Genomic DNA, 22,362 nt, shown 5'->3' on the forward strand with positions numbered 1-22,362 from the left:
AATATCTAAGATTAAGAAATGCATGAATATCTGTACAGTAAAAATAATCAAAATATATACAGATTGATTCCATATGTAAATACCAAAGACCAGTTGTGTGGATGTAACAGTTTGAGTGCCTTATAGAAATTAGACAAGGCTATAATCAGCATATGTAATATAGTGAAAAATCATATAATCCACTTTGATTTTAACAATGAAGAGACTGCTTGAGACAAAGTGTTGTGTATATTGAAACTGTTCTAATCCCAATCGAAAAAGAGGCCATGTTAATCTCATCCACCTTTTGTCATTGTGTTTTTTCTTATTGCAAAGAGGACAGAGCTCAAGTTTGCATTAATTAATATAAAAAATGTCCTCTTAAAAAAATACTCCTGGAGACTTCTTATTTAATCAATTTTTTTTCCCCCCAAATAGATCATCCCTCAACAGTGGAAAACTCCCCTGTACTAAGAGTTTAAAAAAATATCATTGAACTCACTACACTTCATTACATAATCATTTCTTCATGTTAGCTCAACTCCTAATATTTCCTCCTTCACTTTATGTCCCAAACATGTGATTAAATTGGTGAAAGTGTTCTTCGTTGGTGGGCTGTAAGCTCTGGGTGCCATACATCCACTATGAAGATAAGCCTATAGCTGACAGCGTCTTGCCAAACCTCATGCTCAAAAGAATTCATCAAAGATGAGCACTTTTCCCTCCTTCCATTCTCTGCAAAAACGAGACAACATTGAATGTGAATCAACATCTGTTGAAAAGTAGTACTGAAAATTACAGCAATACATAACAACGTTGATTTGTTTTAAGGCAATTTGAAAAAGAAAACTAAGACATCATTAGATATGATACAATAATCATGCATCTAATCTGGGTAAAATACCCATTGACATTCTAGATTTTCTTGTATTTAAGTACATACTGGGTGCATACTTCATTAACCTTGAAGTTTTGAAAATTATCCAAAACTGAGGCTGGCCCTAAATAAGAATAGGGCAGATTGAGCGTTGTCCTGAAATTCACTGGCCACCTGCTTCTGGGCCATGCAGTTTGTTCCACTGTGGTCTCAGATGCAGACTTCTGGGATCCCAGTTCCCAGCACTTCAAAGTGCAGACTGCCTCCTGCATTCACAGAATGGCTTTGTCTCCAGTTGAGACCCGCCAACCAAGCTATTCAGCTATCAATGCTGTCACAGTTACAGGGCTACTGTATGGTTTTGGTGGATGTCATTGAACATTCAGTAATACTGCAATTTGATTTAAAAAAAATATATTCACATTAACACACTAATAAAGACTTCACACTTTAAAATAAACTATTTGTAACATTAAAACTAACTAAAATCAGTAATAAAAAATTAACCCTGCGTACCTTTCTGCAAGCAATTTCTCCCATTCATTTTAATTGGTGCTGCTGTTAGTTAAATTGGTGCAGGCTCTGCCCTACCAAGCCAAGAAGTATTCCTGGATGGCAGTTGTGTGTCCAGGCTTTGTGTTTACGTGTTACACTCCACCAGCGCAGTGCAGGCTTTTAGCACCTGCCCAGCTGGGATACGTGCTGAGAAAAGTGGGTCAGTCCAGCATTAGTTCTGGTATCAAGTTGGAAGTTCTGGGCTAATACTTTGGTTTAGAAACTTATAAGTAGGACAGGAAGAGGGTGGTGGTAAATGGAATACCTTTCACAACTAATCCGGTCGCCTCATTATAGTAAGGATGTGGAAGCGTTGGAGAGGGTGCAGAGGAGATTTACCAGGATGCTACCTGGTTAGAGAGTATGCATTATGAGGAGAGACCTAAGGGAGCTAGGGCTTTATTCTTTGGAGAGGAGGAGGATGAGAGATAGAGATATACAAAATATTAAGAGGAATATATAGAGCAGACAGCCAGCGCCTCTTTCCAGGGCACCAATGCTCAATACAAGAAGGCATGGCTTTAAAGTAATGGGTGGGAAGTTCAAGGGAATATCAGAGGAAGGTTTTTTACCCAGAGCGTGGTTGGGGCATGGAATGTGCTGCCTGGGTGGTGGTGGAGGCAGGTACATTGGTCAAATTCAAGAGATTGCTAGATAAGCATATGGAGGAATTTAAAATAGAGGGATATGTGGGAGGAAGGGGTTAGATAGTCTTAGGGCGAGGTCAGCACAACATTGTGGGCTGAAGGGCCTGTATTGTGCTGTACTGTTCTATGATCCTGTGTTTGGGGAAATGGCCAGATGCAGCAATGCACCTGCATTCCAACATCTGGCAGGTGCCACATTCCGGCAATGGAAACATTTCCACTTTCAGTGGAAAAGGGCTACTATTAATGTAAATGGAAAAATTAGCATTCCATTTGGAAAATGTTAATTGGTTATTTGGGTGCAGGTCTGACACATTACTGTTCAAGTCCTATAAAAGCACATTCAAAACAGAATCTAATCAATTGGGATCTGCTGATGGTCTTGAAAGGAAAAAGAAGTTACTTAAAATGTAAATGTAAAGGAAGTTTAGGGGAATGGAATTTTATGCTGAAGTGGAATTTCCACAGCTATTCTGCCAGCTTCTCGAAGGAAACCCCAGAGTTACAGAAGTAACTTGGGAAAAGCTATACAAAAATCAGTCCTAATATGTATAATTGCAGTAATTCATGGCGTGTCATTTTTTTGCCACTGATTACACTTGCCTGAGACAACAAAACATTAAAATGTTCTTATGACTTGTTGGTTTGATTCTAGAGATATTCAATAAACATGAAGCAATTTCTCACCTGGTGTCATTAGCACAACGTATTCTACATCCCTGTTTAGGAATAACTAGGCCAAGATGCATTCGTAAACGGCAGTTTGTTGGTCCAGTGTGAGGCCACACATGAGTCCCTGGCTGCATAACTGAATACTTAATCTAAAAAGAATGCACAGTAATAAATGAAATACTGGGTTCCCAAATTTACAAGCTATTACTGATTTTGATTAGCTCAGAATGACAATTTTACATTGGTAGACTAAAATGGTCTTGACATTTTTATTATTATTAACAGTCCCTACTACAGCAAGGTTTGCCAGGTATGAAAAAAACAACTCCAGTGAAGTCAGTAAATGAATACCTAGATTAAAAGGTTAACAAAACTTTCAAGTACAGGCTACTTGCATATTAAGATCAGAAAGGGATCGGAGGACTGAAACTGCTATTGCCTGTATATTGTCAGATTCAGGACAGATTAGAGAGGGTTAGAAAGTGGGTGACATCTGGAAACATATTAGCATCTGTTGTAGGGAAGGTCTTTGAAATGATTTTGAGAGATTGATTGGGTGATTTATTTGGATAATAAGAATTTGATAATGAACAATCAGCACAGATTCAACAAAGGAAGGTCATGTTTAATTAACCTGAGGAATTTTTTTTTGAGACATTCTGGACATAGTAGACAGAAAAATTCTACTGATACCAAGAACTTAAGTTCAAAACTTTGGTAAATTAATGCATAAGGTAGAGTTATGGAACAAAAACTGAAGTAAGGCTCTGGATGGAAAATTTTATAAAAACTGGAAATTGACGCTATACTTAACAATAACATCTCAAGCAGGAAAACAAAACTTGAGAAGAGAATGCAGGACACCAATTTTGGGACCATAGCTATTTTTAACATAAGTAGTGATCTCCACTTATAGCAGTCTGTCTAGAACTAATGTAAATTGTGTAAATTGTTGGCTCCATACCCAATGCATTGAAAGTAAGAGACATGAAATTAACTTTCCTGGAGATATTGACAGTATGTAGATTACTTTCATCCACAAATGCTATAAATCCTCCTGGTTTTCAAACAACAGCCCTCAATTATCAGCTCTGTAATCTCCATGAGGTACATTTAGGAGCAGATAGTTAGCCACTTGTAAGTGAACAATTAACAGGTCCTACTGTTGTTAATAGTCTTATGAATAATAATGCAAGATGGTGAAGATCTCAAATCAAGAACCAAGGCAAAGAAAAGGGATTGTGTAAGTAGAAACAGGAGGAGCTATATCTTTTTAGATAACTGACCAATAGTTTGATATAGAAAATTACACATCAATGTGAATTGGAGAAAAAACCTGAAAGCCGGAGTACTTGAATAAGTTTGCTGATCAGTAATATAGAGAATTTAGTGACTAAAATCATGAAACAACAAAACAAACACTTCATTGCTGTAAAATGGACAATCTGTGTACAAGGACAGTGTAATTCAGAAGATCGGCAGAATTAACTGACATTCTCATAACTTTGAGGGGCAAATAAATACAATTTTTTGAAAAAAGGTCAAGTAGACAGGCATTTGGGGGGATTAAGTAGAAAATTCAAGCTAATCGAATTTGAAATTTTGGGGAGATCTGACAAAATTGATCAGTCAATTTATTAACTATATCAAAAGATTTAAATACACTCAAAAATGGAGGAAATTAGGCAGGAGAATGGAAGATGGGCAGAATGTTTGCAGCCAACTTTTTAAAGTTATGGAACAAGAAAACATCAAACCGCTTTTCCTTGACGTTAAACAACATACTATAGTCCCAAGAGGAGGCCGGAGTTTGGATAGTCTGTAGCAGGTGTTTGTCCTTCTTACTCACAAATCTTTTGCAGTATTTATAAGGTTCAGAAATGTGATGGAATACACTGCCCTTACCTGGATGAATGCAGCTGCAACAAATTCAAAAATCTGATCAAGTTTGATCCTGACCTGGAGTTTGCATGTTCTCTCCGTGACTTCATGGGTTTTGCCCAGGTATCTCACATCCCAAAGATGTGCTATTATAAATTACTGGTTAGTGCAGGTTAATGGCAAAATGTGATGGCCATATGTGAGAAAGAATATATTGCAGAAATATGAGGAATTGAGAAAGAAAATTGTACTAATAAGCTTGGCCCATTGCAAGCTGGCATGGATCTGATGGGCAAATAGCAGTTTCCTGTGTTGTTATAACGTACAAGAACAAAGTAGCCTGCTTAATTGCTACCTTATTCATCGCTTTAAGCATCTAATTCCTCTCACACTGGCCCATTGGGCTGCAATGTGCATCACTTTTATTTTCTACTCAGCAATTTATCAGAGTCATCAGCTGACCAGTAAACTGAGGCACACTACAAGCTGGATAGAAATACTGCCTCCTTTAAGTTTCTTCCACAAGGTACATTGACTTGAAAAACACATCAACATTTTTCATTGTTGCTGGCTAAAAATCTTGGAACTCCCTTCTTAACAGCACTGTGGGAAATCCTTTATCATATGGATCGTAATGGTCCAACAGGCAACTTACTGCCTCATTCTTAAGGGGAATTAGGACTAGATGTTACATTACCAGCTATACCCACATTGTACAAAGCATTGCATCACTAAGCAGATGTTACATATTTTGTCAATTGTTGAAGAGAAAAGGTGGATTGAAGGATGTAGTGAGTAGAGTGTGGTGAACCTCTGGGGGATAAAAAAAATCATGCATATGCGTATTAACCTATTGACCTTCACCTGGACTTAAAAATGCTTATGACCTTTAGTCCTTGCCAATCTACTTGATCTTGGAGAAAAAAATGACACCTTTTCAGAAAAAAATGTCTCCATCCAGTGACTATAAAGGTTCAACCATCAAGTCTTTTTCCACAACAACCATTCTCAGCCATCTTTCTGGGACACGGTGTCCTTGTTCAAAACTGCCTAAAATTGAGCTGACCTAGACATGCTATTGATTCATTTGCTTTTCCAAATGAACCACTAAGTGCATCTTATTGATTCACAGGCAAAGTATTAAATGGAGAAGGTAGGGCAGGGTTATAGGTCAAAAGCATGCTATCAACCTTGAAACTACCTTAAGGAATAGCAGTTTTACTGCTACTAATTGATAACTGCTCACCACAAGGCTCAGGATACAGAGCTTCAACAATCTTTAACATATCCCCACTTCTGTTGCTCTCCTTTCCAATGTTCCAAACATATATAATTTTACTCATCAGTTAGTATTGCTAAGGAATGCATTAACTGGTTCCTGTGCAACTGTTCTGTTTGCCACTTTAGGTAGGGCAATCTGTCAGTGTTTGCCTTGGGACTTGCATGCATAGCTCATTTTAATAAGTTGGCCATTTGACCTTTGCTGACCAAGGACCATTAATAAAATGCACAGGCGACCCCCCACATTATGGAGGTGTTGTGTTCCTAGAAAACTGCCTGTATCGTGATTTTCTGTTCCTTAAACCCAGTTTTCCCATTGAATCCCATGTTAGAAGCAGAGATGCTTTCTTACAGGATGTTTTTCTCCCATATTAAGCCATTTCATTGACGATGACCAAGTGACCCACTGTTTATTTAATTTTTGAGGCTGATATGATAAGGGGATGGTTGGGTGGGGCGGGGATTGTTGTTTTTTACTGGGCAAGGGCTTTATTTACATGCAAGCTCATCCTTATGTGTTTGAGAGTACATACATGCCAACATGTGCTGTGTGTGGCGCGTGAGCGTGCGTGTTAATGGACCTGCAGTAAAGCCTGATCAATTATCATTGGTTGTTTGCCACTGGACTAAGACCTCACCCCTGTTAAGTCCATGTGGTAACTGGTGTGTAATTGCTATGTTTTATCTGCTAATTTTCTGGGATTTGGGCATCACTGGCCAGCTAGTATTTCATCATGTTCCTAATGTATACTTTCTAGATGGTGGAAAGCCTTTGGGGCGTTGGTGAACGAATCACTTGTCAGTCTGGGGTCTCAGCATCTACCACTGTGGGATAAGTGATCATCTCTTGACCCTATTTACTCAATCCAACATTCAACCAGCACCCTACAGTCATCAGATCCCCAACCTTGGAAGCTTCTGCTGAAGCCCAGATTTACTTCTTTGAGTAAATCCTGGCCCGCATCCCAGAGATAGATAACAGGATCCTCCTGGGCAACTCAATTGCTTGAGTTGGAAAAGATGCAATTCTCTTGCAAGAGATGAATGGCAAGGGAGGGAGCAGAAAAGGACACTGCTTCAGAGAGATGAGTTGAAGATATCAAGGCAACCCACCTGATCCAGGCTCTGGCACTTGTTTATTATGTCGTTGCCTGAACGAAAAACCACACGGACATTGGCATCGCCCATGAAATGACAGATACAGATGACTGTTGGACTGACCACCATCTCATTCACTCTTATCTCCATTAGCCTGGCCCCAAAACAATAAAATCACTGCTGCAAGAAAATCAAGGATCTCCTCAGATGGTGTCGCACTGAGTCACAGAGTGTCCACAGTATCTGGACTGCCATGGTGAAGACACACTAGTCTTCTCTATCAAAATAACAGATTTGATGAAAATGACCAGGAGGTACAGGAGATAATTAATCATAAAAGCAAGGCAGTCCTGGATTGGAAATTCCATCACTCTTCAAGAGCAATTGAAGTAGATTCTTTGAATATTTTTAAGGCACAGGTAGATATGTATTTGATAAACAAAGAGGTAAAGGTTACTGCAGGTAGGTGGGAATGTGGAGTTGAGGTTAACTGGAACAGCCAAGATCTTATTAAATATTGGAGCATGGAGCAGTGTGCCCTAACAGATGTGTTTGAATGTATGCACGTAAACAGTTCTACAGGCATCTGAAGGCCTAGGTGCAGCAGAAAGCCTGAGACAAAGTGCATGTGGTGGGTGGATAGATTGCAAAAGGTCCGGCAACACTGATAACATGACACTTAAAGATTCACCAGCACTGTCAAGGCCACTTATGGCCCAAATGCCCAAGGACCGACCCTGCTGACAGCCAGGAATGAGGTGTACTTACTACCAAAATGTTCACTTGTGCTGATTGTCAAGCTTCTCGCTGGAGTGAAGCTAATTGACAGTTCAAATGGGGAAACACTTCAGGGTTTGTCATCTCTACTCCAGAAGCAGTCAATGCTACAAGTCTGCATGTTCAAAAGCTAACAGCTGACCTCCAAGTCATCTTCAGCTCATTCACCGAAGCATATAAGAGAGTGGGTCCAAACTTAACATCCACAAAACAAAGGCCATCTACCAATCCATCCCCCTGTACAACATTGCTCTCCAACAAAAAAAAATCCACCCTGGAAAATGCAGACCACTGGGACATCTGAGAATCCATCTCTTGACAAATACCAATGATGAAATTCACCATCACTTCCAGTAGGCCAACACAGCCTTTGGTCTCGTGAGGAAAAGTGTTTTTGATGATCAAGACCTCCAACCAGGCACAAAGCTCATGGTATATCAGATGTCTGAGCCAAGGAGTACCTAAGGCAGGTATCTCAAAGAAAGGAATACATAACAGCAACACTGTCTCTGTAAAAGCCTCCAAATCCATTGGAAGGATAAGTAAATCACTATCAGTATCCTCTCCTGGGCCAACATCCCTGCACTGAGGCTCTATTTGCATTCAGTTGACTCTGCTGGGTAGACCATGTTATTCACATGCCTGACAGTCTTTATTCCAACCATGATGAGAAATTACCAAGTGGGCTGAAGAAATGATCCAAGGATATTCTCAAATCTCCTTGCAAAAAATGTACTGTCCTAACTGACTTACAGGAAGCCCTGGCCCTTGACCACTCAAAATGCAGAAGGAGAATTCTAGGTGGCACTGAGAACCTAGAGTCCCATTTGTCAGGCACACACAGAAACCCAATATAAATGAGTTTCTAGAAGCACAAGGAAGAAACACAACAGCTCCCAAAACTCCTTGCTCACTCACCCCATCAAGCACCTCCTACCCCACCTATAGCAGAGTCCGAGTCCCAGATTGGCCTCATCAGCCACCTCAGAACTCCATGAAAAAAGTTATTCTTGACTGAAGAGGAGGAAAGGACAGCAAATACCTGATTTTTGCATTTGATTGTCAATGTACAAATACTACTTCACTGTCTGAGTTAATTCATGAGAAAAATTACCATTTTTTTCTTTGAGATTCAGGCCATAAATATGTGCTGAAGGAAGTGTCAAATCAATGCTGGATGCTCAAGATTAGAACTAGTAAGTGAGACTTGCCAATCATAGATGGCTGATGTTATGAAACATTGAAGACATTACACATTTTGGTCAGGAACCAGTCTAAATCACTCTCAGCAGCTGAGCAGCACTTACAAAGAATCAGAGTTAACACCCTCATGCAGTATGACAGGTGAAAGCACATAGGGAATGTAATTCCATTTAAGAATATTAAATTCAGAATATTAAAATTTACTTTTCTTACAAGTGGTTAACATTTTGTGTTAAACTGAAGACTTTAATGCTGGACCCATCCTTCATGAATAACAAGGCATTCTAAATGATACATCCTAATTTTGAATTTCTGAGGAGCCTCTGTAGATTGAGTCTGCTGATAGTGATTGAGACTGGTTCCTGACCAAAATGTGTAATGTGTCTTCGATGTTTCGTAACATTGAGTCATAGAAGAACTATGCTGCTTCTCATTTCACCTTACAATTGCAGGCAGATGCACTCTGGAAATCAAGCTAATTACTAATGTCATATGTGTCAAGATTCAGTTAGGATCTTAATGATTTGTTTCATAAAGTGAATGACATTTTCATTGATATGAAAGAACAGTGCAGTAAACATTATTTCTGAAGGCTGTAGCTATATGTCTATGAGCTGAGTGGATTTTCAACCAAACATTCACATTCGAATCAAACTGGAATTTATTTGGAATAGTTTGAGTTATGTTTGTGCCTACCCCAGTTCAAAATTCACAGATCACATCACTAATTTTATAATAAAAGCTGTAACATCTTTTTAAAGATTCATACAGCACGGTGCACTGAATATATACATTATTTCCACAATAAAAGTGCATACCTGTCCACGTTTACACCCAGTTGTCTCAGGAAATCTCTCCAGCAAGGCACATGTTTTTGGAACCTGTTTACAGGAATTCTCAATCCTACGGCCTAGTATGGAAAAGTAAAACATACATAACAAGGCACAAACACATCACAATTTTTGAAAGTCATAATTAAATGCAAGATGATTTTTTAAAATCTTACAGATTTTCCTGGTCAAACCATAATGGAAATTATACATCAGTGAAAACGATTATAACATATATAAAATGGCTGTCCAGTACCTATTGCTTTTTCACAAATACACTGACCTAGCTGTATGTTCTCAAACACACGTAAAAAGACCTCGTTGTAATTTTCTGACATCTCTTTTCCCCTGTTACAGTATAAACATATTAACATAGCAAGAATGGAAGAAGCTCTTTTCACAAAATCACAGAAGAGTTACAAGGAAAGAGGTCATTCAGCATGTCTCATCCATCACTAGCTCTACCCAAGAGGAATCAAGCTCCCTCATCCTCTCATTGTAGCCCTGCAAATTCTTTCTTTCAGACATCTATCCAGCTCCTATTTGATTTTGCTGAACCACTGCCCCGACAGTACAGTCCAGCCGCTAAGCTCTAACTACTTAGTTTTTCTCATGTCCTTTTGCTAACTATCTATATTTTGTCTCCCTCAGTTAAAAGGAACAGTTTTACTTTACCTCCTCTGTCATTACGCTTCATGATTATAAACACTTCCATCAAATGCCCTTGTATTCTCCTCCGTTCCAAGAAAAAACACCCGATTCTCCAGTCTATCCACATCACTAAAGTCCCTCATCCTTGGAACCATTTTAGGTAATCTCATCTCCACCTCTCTAAAGACAATACATCATTCCTAAAGTGTTATGCTCAGAACTGGATACAATACTCTAACTGTGGCTGAACCAGGGCTTTATAAAATGTTTATTGCAACTTCCTTGCTCTTGCATTCTATGCCTCGATTTATAATGTTTTTAACCCCTTTCTCAATCTGCTCTACTACTTTCAATAAATCATAACATACTGTACATACCAAAACTCTGTGCCTGTACCCTTCACTTTTCAGATGATTCTGATTTTTTTTAGCCAGGGTTTAAAGTAATAGAGTTAAGAATGAGGAGAATAAATCAATTTATTTTGTGGCTTCGAACAATCTGATTTAAGGATACCATACCCTATCCCATAACCCTTGCCAATTCTGAAAACTGTATCAATTTGTATGACACTTCTGGTTAAAAAATGAACAGCTTTTCAATTGGTTGTAGTTCTCTTCTACTAACAATATTTCCTTGCATAATAGACCTTTGAGAATTTATATTTTACATTAAGCTTTCATATCTAATTCATTCAACTAACCTACACTAAGTGGTTAAAAAAAATCCCCTTTTCCATAGGTATAATTTTACCTCAGCAATAACAGGGACTTAACAGTGCATGTGCCTCAGATTCACTGACAGCGATGCATACTACCTCATCTCTTTTCATGTAAGAGCCCTCCAAGGACTGTAATTGAATGTTCAATGCCTGCATATTCAAGTGCTTTGAAAGCTTTGATGCTCACTTCCACTGGGAGATGACACACATTTCAATGTGCAAGGCTACTTTAAGATTTGCTATTCTATCATCTGCAAAACAGGTTTTTATAATCCTTTAATTTTTTTTTAACATCATTTTAAACACAAAATTAATTGAAGGTCATTTCCCTCACTATAATCTGTATTTAAATTATCAAATAATTTCAGAACCGTGAATAATTGAAGAATAACATTTTACATTAGCTATTTTAAGAGCATTAACCCTTGTTGATTTTTTTGACAGAATATGTACCCCAATTTTAACTGGACTGAAAAGGTAGAATATAAACAGTGAATATCGGAAATACTCAGCAGACCCGACAGCATCTGTGGAACGAGAAATGGTCACTGAACTTTCATAACAGGGAAAAGTTAGAAATTAATCATTCTTTAACTTGCAGAGAAGGGGAGAGTCATGGAGATAACAAAGTTGAATGCCTATGACAGGGAGAGCCTGAGTGGTGTTGGTGACGACTGACAGAATGTGATGAAACTATTATGATTTACCTGGAGGATACACAAATAGAAGGAGGTGAATGAAAACCCAGATGTAGAGAGAAAATAAAATAAAACAATGCTGGAAATAAGAGGAAAAACTGGAGAAGCAAAACACTACAGATGCTGGAAATCTGGGAAAACAGAGAATGCTGGAAATACTCAGTTGGTCAGGCAACATCCGTGGAGAGAGAAACACAGTTAAACTTTCAAAGATGATATTTCATCAGAGCTGGCCAACTCTGATAGAAAATGGAAAGGCTGGTTACCCGAAGTTGTTGCATTCAAGGTTAGGTCTTGAGGGCTGCGAGAAGATGAGATGTTGTTACCCAAAGCTGCACTGGACAGCATTGGACAGTCTAAGAGGCCTAAGACAGAGAGATCTGAATGAGAGTAGGATGAAGAATTAAAGTGACAGGCAACTGGAAGCTTAAAGTCACCCTTGAGGACAGAATGGAGATGTTCTGCAAAGCAGTCACCCAATCTATTTGTTTTCTTCAATGTAGGGACACCACATTGTGAGCACTAAATCAAAAGAGATGAATAGGTAAAGAGGTTAAGGGAATGGAGTTCCTTCAATGTTTACAGAGGTCCTTTCTAACCCTAAACGTAAAATGCCTTACATGGAAGAATTTGGTAATTGGATCTGATAACTGCTCTGGTTCACTGCCTGTTAAAGGAAATAAGAGGGACATCTAGCAAATAATGACCATAATAATTCAGATGATACCAGAGGAGACAAAGTATGATTAAAAAAAACAGATCAACAGATTGGAGAAATGCTCTCCCTGCGAGGCCTGAGAAAAATTGGGAACATAAAACAGCCAGCAAAACTGGCAGAGGATGACGTGGGACAACAATGGGAAACATTTGAAACAATGCTCCACAGAGTGCTATAAAAATAGCACTTCAGTCCTGAAGGGTCCTGACCTGAAATGTTGACCGCCTGCTTTTCTCCATTCATGGAAATTCTATGGATCAGTAAACACACAAGAGAATAAGCAAGCATACGTTAAGCACATAGATGGCAAGAATATTACAGGATTAGGAAAGGTTAAAAAAATTAGGAAGGCAGGAGGAACTATGAAATTAAATGATTAAGAATCACAAAAAGTAAAATATTTAATAGACAAATCAATAAAAAGCAAGGCTGAGATAGGAGTAGCACTATTATGAGACAGACAAGAAAATACCACAGGTATTCAGATAGGGAAATGGCAAGAAGATTGACTAATTATTTCACTTCAGAGAAATGAAACAGGTGACAAGGCATTGCATAAATAAGATAATGAAATAAGTGCATTTAAAATAGAAATAGGGCATACAATAAATAATCTAATCAAATTCAGAGGATAAAATCATGATCCAGTTGGACTGCATACATAAAAGATCATTTAGTGAAGCAGTAACATAGGCCTTACTACACATATTTAATTATCCGTTAGCAAAAGATCTGGTGCCAGAGGGCTGGTAAAAGATGCCTGGATAGACAATGTCCAGGGAATATCAATGATAGGAAAAATAATGAAATCACTTCTAATGGGGTGAACAAAAGAACTTGGAGAAATTAAAACTATAATAATGAATAGTCAACATGGAATACAGAAGGGAAAATCTTGATTGACCAAATATACCAATTGGGAAAAGTTATGCCGCAGGTTAACAAGGCTATAAAAGCAGAACCATGCAACAGAATTGAAAAGTAGCGATGTTCTGCTAAACCTGTATCAAACCATGACTGGACCACACTTGAGTATTGTGTACCTTTTTGGTCACCATTTTATAAAAAAAGATAGAGGTACAAGAGAGGGAACACAAAGGACTTACAGGGATGTGAGTGTATACGTATCTGAAAAGAAGGCTGTACAAGCATACGAGAGTTATACTGAAAGATTTACATGAGGAATGACAGAAAGCGGCTCAAATGGGACATGGTAGGCAACCTGGGTTGGCATGGATGAGTTAGGCTGAAGGGCCTGTTTCCATGCTGTATAACACTAGAACTCTGACATTATAAACGCTAGCATGCACTGGTTGGAGCAGATACTTTGATTCTGTGCCACCTATCCTATGTAATTCTATGCAAGAGGCCAGCAGGCTATTGGTATAGGGCAGGGGAAACCACGTCTGAGCCCTGTTTTATTCTCACGAGACATCTAAAATGTGCTGTTTCCAGAAAAAGGCCCTAAATAGTAAATCTGGAACAGGCTTTTTACCTGGCAACAATCATGTCTCGTAATCCATACTGTTAAGCTGATGACAAGAGTTTGTACATTTAGCAAAATTGTTCAAAAAAAAAAATCACAAAACCTACAAAGGCATCTAATTTTACAGAATTTGAACTTCCTCCTTCCTATGGTCCATTAATATCATATTTGGGGAGATCTACCCAAAGTGCTTTATTGTTAATCATTGCATCATTTTAAGAAAGTCTTTGCTAATACCTCAAATTTAAAAAGGCATGTTGTACATAACTGCCAGCAAAAAAAATCATTTGATGCCACAAAAAAAGTCTTCAACTCAACCATCTGACAATATTCGTACAGAAACTCATACAGCCCCTTTGAATCATCAGGAAAATCTCAAAGTTCTCAGCACATTAAACATCAGGCCATAGATATTTTATAATAGTTTAATAATTCCTCAATGTGCACCAACATTTCTTTAAACAGGAGTAGAGGTAATTCTGCAAAGCCCTTTATTGAATTATTTAATTTTATCACCCAGGAGTTTTGCTTTTATACCATACAAATCAATTTTTCCTGGTTGCCAAGTAATAGCAGTCTATTCATGAATCAGAGGTCTCAGCTTTAAGTTCTGGTCTACCCTAAATGTCCTGATCTTGACCTAAAGCACAGAACAACTGATCTCAATGGATGATAAATGGGACAAAAATAGAACCAGCAAGAGCTCTTGCTGGAAATGTAGCACTGCATGGGGATAAGACAGGAAAATGATGAGCTACATCATTCTGTGCTAAGAATCAATGAAAAACAGAAGGGTTGCTGATAACCGTGGAACTATACTGCACCTTAAGGAGGAGAGGGTTTTAAAAATAAAGTTTAATTTTAGAAATTCCATTGTAACTAGACTCATCTCACAAACATCTTGCACGATAAAATCTCAGGTTACCATCAGAAAACAAGTAGTCTGTTTTACGATCAATCTTAACAGCCTGAATTATCAACTTGGAAAGAACAGCAATATTACAAAATATTAACAGACATTAAAGAGCTTTTGCTTGGTTTTCAAAGCTTATTATCATGTCCTTTGTCAGGATATTTGCAATGTGAACATACAGCATTTGCCCCACCTCTAAACAACAGTTGATCACATTATTTTGCTGCTCAAGCTATTTGAAGTTGACAGTGTGCTGCTTTCATCAAAAGCTTCCAAACAAATTAAAGGATGAAGATCATGTTAATCATATGATTAGTTATTCTATTCTTTACCTCTAATGTACAACATAATTAAAATGCAGATTCAATATGGAAGCAATTTATAGCTGTACTTTTTATTTGTATATTATTTATACATACATACACACACCATATATATATATACACACACACACCACACATATCAATAGGTGTGGTGACTTGGCTGTCAACATTTTTTATGGCAATTTCCACATGAACCAGTTCACATCCATTATAGTTGCAATATCCTCTAAGTATTTCATTTATAATAGTCAATCCTTTGTTATACTTTCCAGTTGTGAATATGTATACTTCCTGATCAGAATGATTCTGTTGTGTCTGTTATGTTATGGATCTGTAACTGCATTGCATTAGTTCAGAATTCTAAACTAATCTCTTTCAGATAAGCTTAGGGATTTTAAATCATGAAAATATTAACACTTTAAAAGTTCCTCTTTATTCTTAATGTGATTCAAAAACCCACAACATACGTAACATGAAAACTTCTATTCCCTCAATAGGGTAACAGAAAATTTATTCTACCAGATTAGATTCCTCTCCTTCTGACTCAATCAACCTGCCTCCTCATGACCTGAAGACTTCTACTCCAGCACACAGCGAGTTCTCCTTTCTAATTATAACTTCAACAACTCTGCAGTGTAATATCCTTACCTTAAAAGAAACAATTGTGAACACAATGCATTCTTCCATCCTCTCCCTGTCCTTCTACTACTCCTCTCCTCATATTCCTCTATCACATCTGGCCCTGTTTACTTTCTCCTTGCCCTCTAACCCTTGTTGACCAATTTTTCATCACCGACTGTCCAAATGCAATGCCATGGCAGAAAAAATGATAAAAATGAATAAACTATTTATATAAATAAGTGTATGAGACATCATTTCTATCTCTTGAGAATTAATTAATGCTGACATTTAGGAAAATAATAGTGTATTTTAATGTTTCAGCTATCCTGTATTAGGCATTAAATTATAATGCTGAATAATCTAGACAATATAAATTAGATCATCATTAAATTTCATCAAATTATGTCAAAGATGATAACTTTGCTTCATCTAGGTTTATTGAAATGGCTGGAATTAATTTTAATAATGTGTTGTTCACCAATCCCTCCACATCTCCACCCCCCTCCCATTAAAACAGTCAAATAAATGTAGAGTATTATTAATCACGATGAATAAAACCTCTGTTACAGCAAGATAATTCAGTAACCAAAGAATTATGCAGGCTTGGAATATTAAGTTCAGTTTAGATCTCCATCCTTTGTTAGCTTTAAGAGGTACACTAGAGCATTGGGTTAGAGAAGGAATGAGGCAATTCAGGTTCCTACTCTTGATTGCTATCCTAATGGCTACTGTTGAAAATATGTACAGAGATAGGTGTCAGATGTGGTCAAGGTTTAATTCAAAAGTGATGCCCCCCACCCTTAGAGCTAAGAGAAAACTGCAGGAGAGCAGGACTAATTAGATACTTCCACCCAACTGCCAGCACACACACACAAAATGGTATGTACAGATAATTTTATGATCCTAATCTTTAGATAGGCTGCTGTCAAACCTGTATTTGAATATCTCACTTGAATCTGGACCCTCAGCACAAAATTAATGCTCTGTGGGCATAGTGAAAGAAAGCTACTAGAACGAGGATGGGGCGGCTAAATCTAGAGCTCCCTGGATGACAAGGTGGACAGACAATAGGATAAGGCAAAAAAAAGGATTAAATTATGTCACAAAGTTTAAAACCAGCAGAATGTATGGATGTGTATTGAAAGTAAAGGGATGAAATAAAAGGGGATATTAGGAAAGCAAATAGAGGATATGAAAATATCCTGGCAAGTAGAATCAAAGAAATCCAAAGATATTAACAAATACAAAAAGAGCAAGAGGATAAAAAGATCATGTCTATTAGGAACTAAGCAGGAACCTGTCAATCGAAGCAGAGGATATGAATAAAGTTCTTACTGAATATTTTGAGATTACCTTCACAATAAGGGTGGTGATGCTATGTGGCAGTTAAGATAAACAGGTGTGAAATGTTAAATGGAATAAACAGACTAAACGAGGAAGTATTAAGGGTTTATCATCTTTGAAAATGGATAAGTTGACAGGTTCAGGTGAAATATACCCCAGGCTGTTAAAAGTTGCAAGGGAGGAGATTGGAAAGGCTCTACAATTTGTCACCTTCTCTGTACCCACAGAAATGGTACCAGAGGACTGGAGAATGTCTAACATTGTAGTCAAACTCATGACATCCTCCACCAAGATGGACAAGGGCTGGAGGCACACCACTACCTGCAGGTTCTCCTCCAAGTTGCACACCATTCTGTCTTGGTATAATATCACCTATCCTTCATCATGGGACTGCTATGAATTCACTGGAGAGGCTGCAGGGGCGGTTTACAAAAACATTCCCAGAAATGGAAAATTGTTGTTTTGAAGACAGACAAGATAAGCCAGGATTGTTTTCTTTGGAACAGAAGAGACTGAGGGGGCACATAATTGAGGTATTTAAATTGAGGAGGCATAGATTTAAGGTAATTGGTTAAAGTAAATGGATTTCAACATAGAACATTACAGCACAGAAACAGGCCCTTCGCTCACGATGTTGTGCCGAACTAATTAAGTTAATGGTGTCTAATTACACTAATCCCTTCTGCCTGCACATGGTCCATTCTCTTCATATTCTTGAGCCTATCTAAGAGCCTCTTAAAAGCCTCTATCGTATCTGCCTCCACTATATTCCATGTACCCACCACTGTGTAAAAAAAAAACTTGCCCTGCACATTCTCAAATGAAGTGATTGGGGTCTGAAACTCACTGCATGAAAGAGTAGCAGAAGCAGCACAACCCCCCCCCATACATAAGCAAAATTTGGATTCTACTTGAAGAGCCAGGATTGATAGGGTTATAGATCTCCTACTGGAATATGGAATTAGGTTGTGTAGGTCTATCAATTGGCATAGACAGGATGGGCTGAATGACCTCCTTCTGTATCACAGAAGTTTCATGATTCTTTTAAATTAGCCACAAAAACATTCCACCTTTTCCTGTATTCAGAAGAATTTTCCCAGATATTTAATTAAAAATTACAGGAAAAATAAACAATTAATGTTAAAAGAAAACATGAGCAAAATGAATCCAAATTCAATCACCAATGTTGTATATGTACATACAATACAGGAGTCAATCTTTTTTTTTGATCAGACACCTGCTGCTAAAATACCCGTCCTAATAAATCAATGAAATGCAACATCAACACTACTGAAAGTCATTCAATAGAACATATTAATTACATTCACTGTATGATGAAGCATCATAATAATCTGATGTTACAAAAACCTGAGATGGCAAAAATTGCACTGGTAGGTTAATTAGCTACCGATTAGTACAGATCTTGGTTAATTTTAGAACTTAGATAGTATTAGTTAAAAGATCTGTACTACAGATTCAAAACATGCCAGACCACAGGAGTTGCCAGACCACAGAATGCCGAATCAAGAGTTTCAACCTGCATTTAGGTTATTCCTCACTTCTTGGTCTGTAAGCCTGATCGAGTATTTCCCACAATTTCTCTTTTTATTTTAGGTTCAGATATTACAACATCTGCAGTCTTTTACTTTTCAATTATTATCACTTTGGTGCATTCTAAGGCACTGTAATTGTCAAAGCACCAAAAGATATCAATTCATCGGTTTGCATGTCATTTTTTTTTGTCATAGTACCATTTATTGTCTATTGGAAATTTCCATGTCCAGGTCAACAAAGGGTTTGCTCCAATAGTCTTAATCAATTTTTGCACTGATTAACAGGCCTCATTATGATTTTGTTTAACTGGAGATGCAGGGTTTAAACATTTCAATATATTGACAAAGGTGATCAATATATTATAACATCATACATGTCATGGTGTTGTCCTCACAATTAGACATTACCTTGCTGCCAAATTGTAAACTGGCCCCAGTCTCCTTTCTCTCTCAAATTTTCATCTTCAGGCAAGAAAAAACCGCTTTCTTTATCCATAACATTCAGACCCTCTTCACGGATTAACTTCCAATTTTTCTCAAGGGTCTACAACAAAGAAAAAAAATACTAATTAGGATCTCACAACTAAACAACTTCATGGTCTAAATGGACCATTATGTTTTCTCAACAGCAGAACAAAGAACAGATCTTTCCGTTGTCTCAAATAAACAAACTGCAGCATTCACCTAGAATAACCACCGCAATACTTCAATCTAATGAGGGAAAGAATAATCCTGATAATTATACTTTGGTTTGTCCAATGTCACTTGTGGGCAAATTCTTAGAATCTATAGACAAATTATTTAGAAATGCACATGCTATTAAGGAAACAAGAAAGAAAAATAAACTTGCATCTTTATAGCACCTTCTAAAATTTCATGAATTCCAAGGCCAGTTACTATTGAAATCAAGTCATGACTATAGTTAATGACTATCAACATGGAATTGTTAACATCACATAAATAAACAATAGCTCCCTTCTAAATACTAGCTAATTGAATAGATAGTAGAAATGTAGATAGTAGATAGTAGAAATGAAGAAAGAACACCAATACCAGCTAGCATTGTCAAACAGTCAATTCCTGCATCAAAATTTCTATACAATGTCCAGAGACCTCCACAGCACATTTGATATGTTGTCCCAGCAAGAATCTCATTAGAAAGTTCAAGCCCATGATACAAGAGGAAGGGAGAGAGATGACTAAAAGGTTGGCTGGAAATATCATGTCACAAAATTATTTACATTTAAGATACCATGCATATGTAAACAGGTATTGTTGTTGATGAACTACTCTATACACAGGACTCTAGGATACTACATAGGAGTGTATATACCTTCACCAGTTCAGTATACCCTGTTTCTTTAGCCGTCCACCAAGGCTGAGCCTTAAGTCCATTCACATTGTAGAGCGAACGCTGCCACACTGATGCAAAGTGACCCCTTTTGTGTCCCAGTTCATACCATGTGTACGCCTGTAGATAAGATGAACCAACAAAACTATTTGTACTGTAAATCATACCATCTATTGCTTCCTTTGACTACCAACTCTTCTGCTAACTGCATTGATGACGCTCAGTAACATGCTACAGAGAAGTTTGATAATATTTAAAATATTTTTTTAAATGTTCCTTTATTCCCGGTAATAGATTCAATCACTTGGCAAGTCAAATTAACAATCATAATATGATGATTTAAAAGAGAATGTGCTCTGTCAAAAGCATCAGAAAATTACCTTTCCAATTGCTTTATTAAACTAGTCTTATTATCTGGAGATAAGTCATTAATTGGCATTCATGTCATTAAGTTCTCTCTCTAATCAGTCTGGTTGAAAGTCAGATTTTTCTTTGCAGTATCTGATGTTAACATCACTGTAGATGGAAGAAAGAGGCCAAGGAAAGGAAAACATGTAAGTACATCAAAGGATGAGGTAGGAAGTGCTGATATTAAAAAATCTAATTTAGAGACATATTTGGGTGAGCTTTAACTGTACTTGTAGGTCAGAGCACTGTAATTGAAAAATCAATTAACTATTTCATGTAGTAGTCGATTACAACAAAGTAATGAAAGCAGGATTTCTAATCTTTTATTATGTAGAATTCCCATTCACTTATTACCACTGCTAGCTTAGCATGTATACGAGATGTTACTTTGGTATAAATGCATCATTGAAATGAGTCTTAACTGAATATTTAATGAATGAATTCTATTAAACCATGCATATTCACTCACCTCTTGATCACCCACTCTCTGCAATGCATCTCCCAAATGGAAGTAAAAACGTCCATCATCAGTGCCTGGGTCTCCAGACAATAATCCTTCCTGCAGAAATTATATTTTAAAAAAAAAAATTCTGTTTATATTACATGATTACTAAACAAGAAACACATTCCACAATACACAAATGATATACACTAGACTTTACACTGATTTTGTTGTAACCTTTGTGTTTCATGAATTAACCACTTCCAAACATGCCAAAATACACTCAAATCTCATGTCTGCCAGTCATATACACTACTTACAGCATAAATTGAGAGACATTGTGGTTTTACAATCACTTAGGTCATGAGAATTAAATCTTATTCTAGATTTAATTAAGCTCTTCACATGGGGATTGAATGGTGTTTGTCCCATAATGACATGTTAATGGAGCACTCCAACCAACAGAGCACCATCCCAATACCTCCTTTAATTTCAACTCAACTTCGTCTAATCAAGACTCAAGAGACTGCAGATGCTGGAATCTGGAGCAACAAACAATTTGCTGTAGAAACTCAGTGGGTCGAGCAGCATCTGTGGGAGGAAAGGAACTGTCAACATTTCAGGTCCTTATGTAGGGTTTGAACCCGAAAAGTTGACAATTCTTTTCCTCCCGCAGATACTGCTTGACCTGTTGAGTTCCTACAGCAGATTGTTTCTTAGTGTAATCGAGTGCAACCCTATTCATATCAAGCCTGATTTCATATTTCTTACGATGCAGCTGGAGGCTATTGGGCCCATTGAGTCTGTGCTGGCTCTGAGCAATCCCAGTCCATTATGCATTTCCCCATCACCCATTTTCTCACAAAGTCCACACAGACAGCACCAAAGGTCAGAATCAAACCTAGGCTGCTTGAACTACTCGCACTGCCACTATGCCACCTCTCTACATGAAGCAATAATTAAAAATTTACCTAATTGCCAGTTGACTAAGGGCTAAAAGACTTTTCCTTAATATTGTCAACAAAAAACAACATGAAAATGGATTGAATATTCCACACAAGCCTGTGAAAATGGCTACTGACTCAGTATGACATAAGGAAACATATCAGTTTTCATGGATTGAAATACTGTGACAGTAGTTGCATAAAATAGTCAGCTGAAATGGACCTTCAAAATTTGAAACCCAGGCATTCAACAAGGCAAAGGAATGCAAAGCAGGATTTGATGCTGAATTAGTGATGGCGTTCGAATGCAAACTGATTTAGTTCTAACTTAGTTGCCAATGTTATCTGTCGTACTATTTCATTCACCCAACTTCATTCAATATTCAAACACA

The 22,362-nt window shown here is 37.6% G+C and overlaps 1 protein-coding gene across 1 annotated transcript in view; it reads right to left on the reverse strand.

Annotated features, from left to right (window-relative positions):
* Positions 1 to 325: 325 nt before the first annotated feature.
* LOC127574074 (aspartyl/asparaginyl beta-hydroxylase-like) overlaps positions 326 to 22,362 on the reverse strand; it is a 180,044-nt gene continuing 158,007 nt past the window's right edge. The window contains 7 exon segments of the mRNA XM_052022718.1: positions 326 to 676; positions 678 to 714; positions 2,746 to 2,879; positions 9,789 to 9,880; positions 19,234 to 19,369; positions 20,159 to 20,296; positions 21,054 to 21,143. Coding sequence (XP_051878678.1) covers positions 563 to 676; positions 678 to 714; positions 2,746 to 2,879; positions 9,789 to 9,880; positions 19,234 to 19,369; positions 20,159 to 20,296; positions 21,054 to 21,143 — 741 coding nt within the window. The 3' untranslated portion in view covers positions 326 to 562.

The sequence above is a fragment of the Pristis pectinata genome, chromosome 9, assembly GCF_009764475.1.
Source record: "Pristis pectinata isolate sPriPec2 chromosome 9, sPriPec2.1.pri, whole genome shotgun sequence".
In the NCBI taxonomy this organism is placed as follows: domain Eukaryota; kingdom Metazoa; phylum Chordata; class Chondrichthyes; order Rhinopristiformes; family Pristidae; genus Pristis; species Pristis pectinata.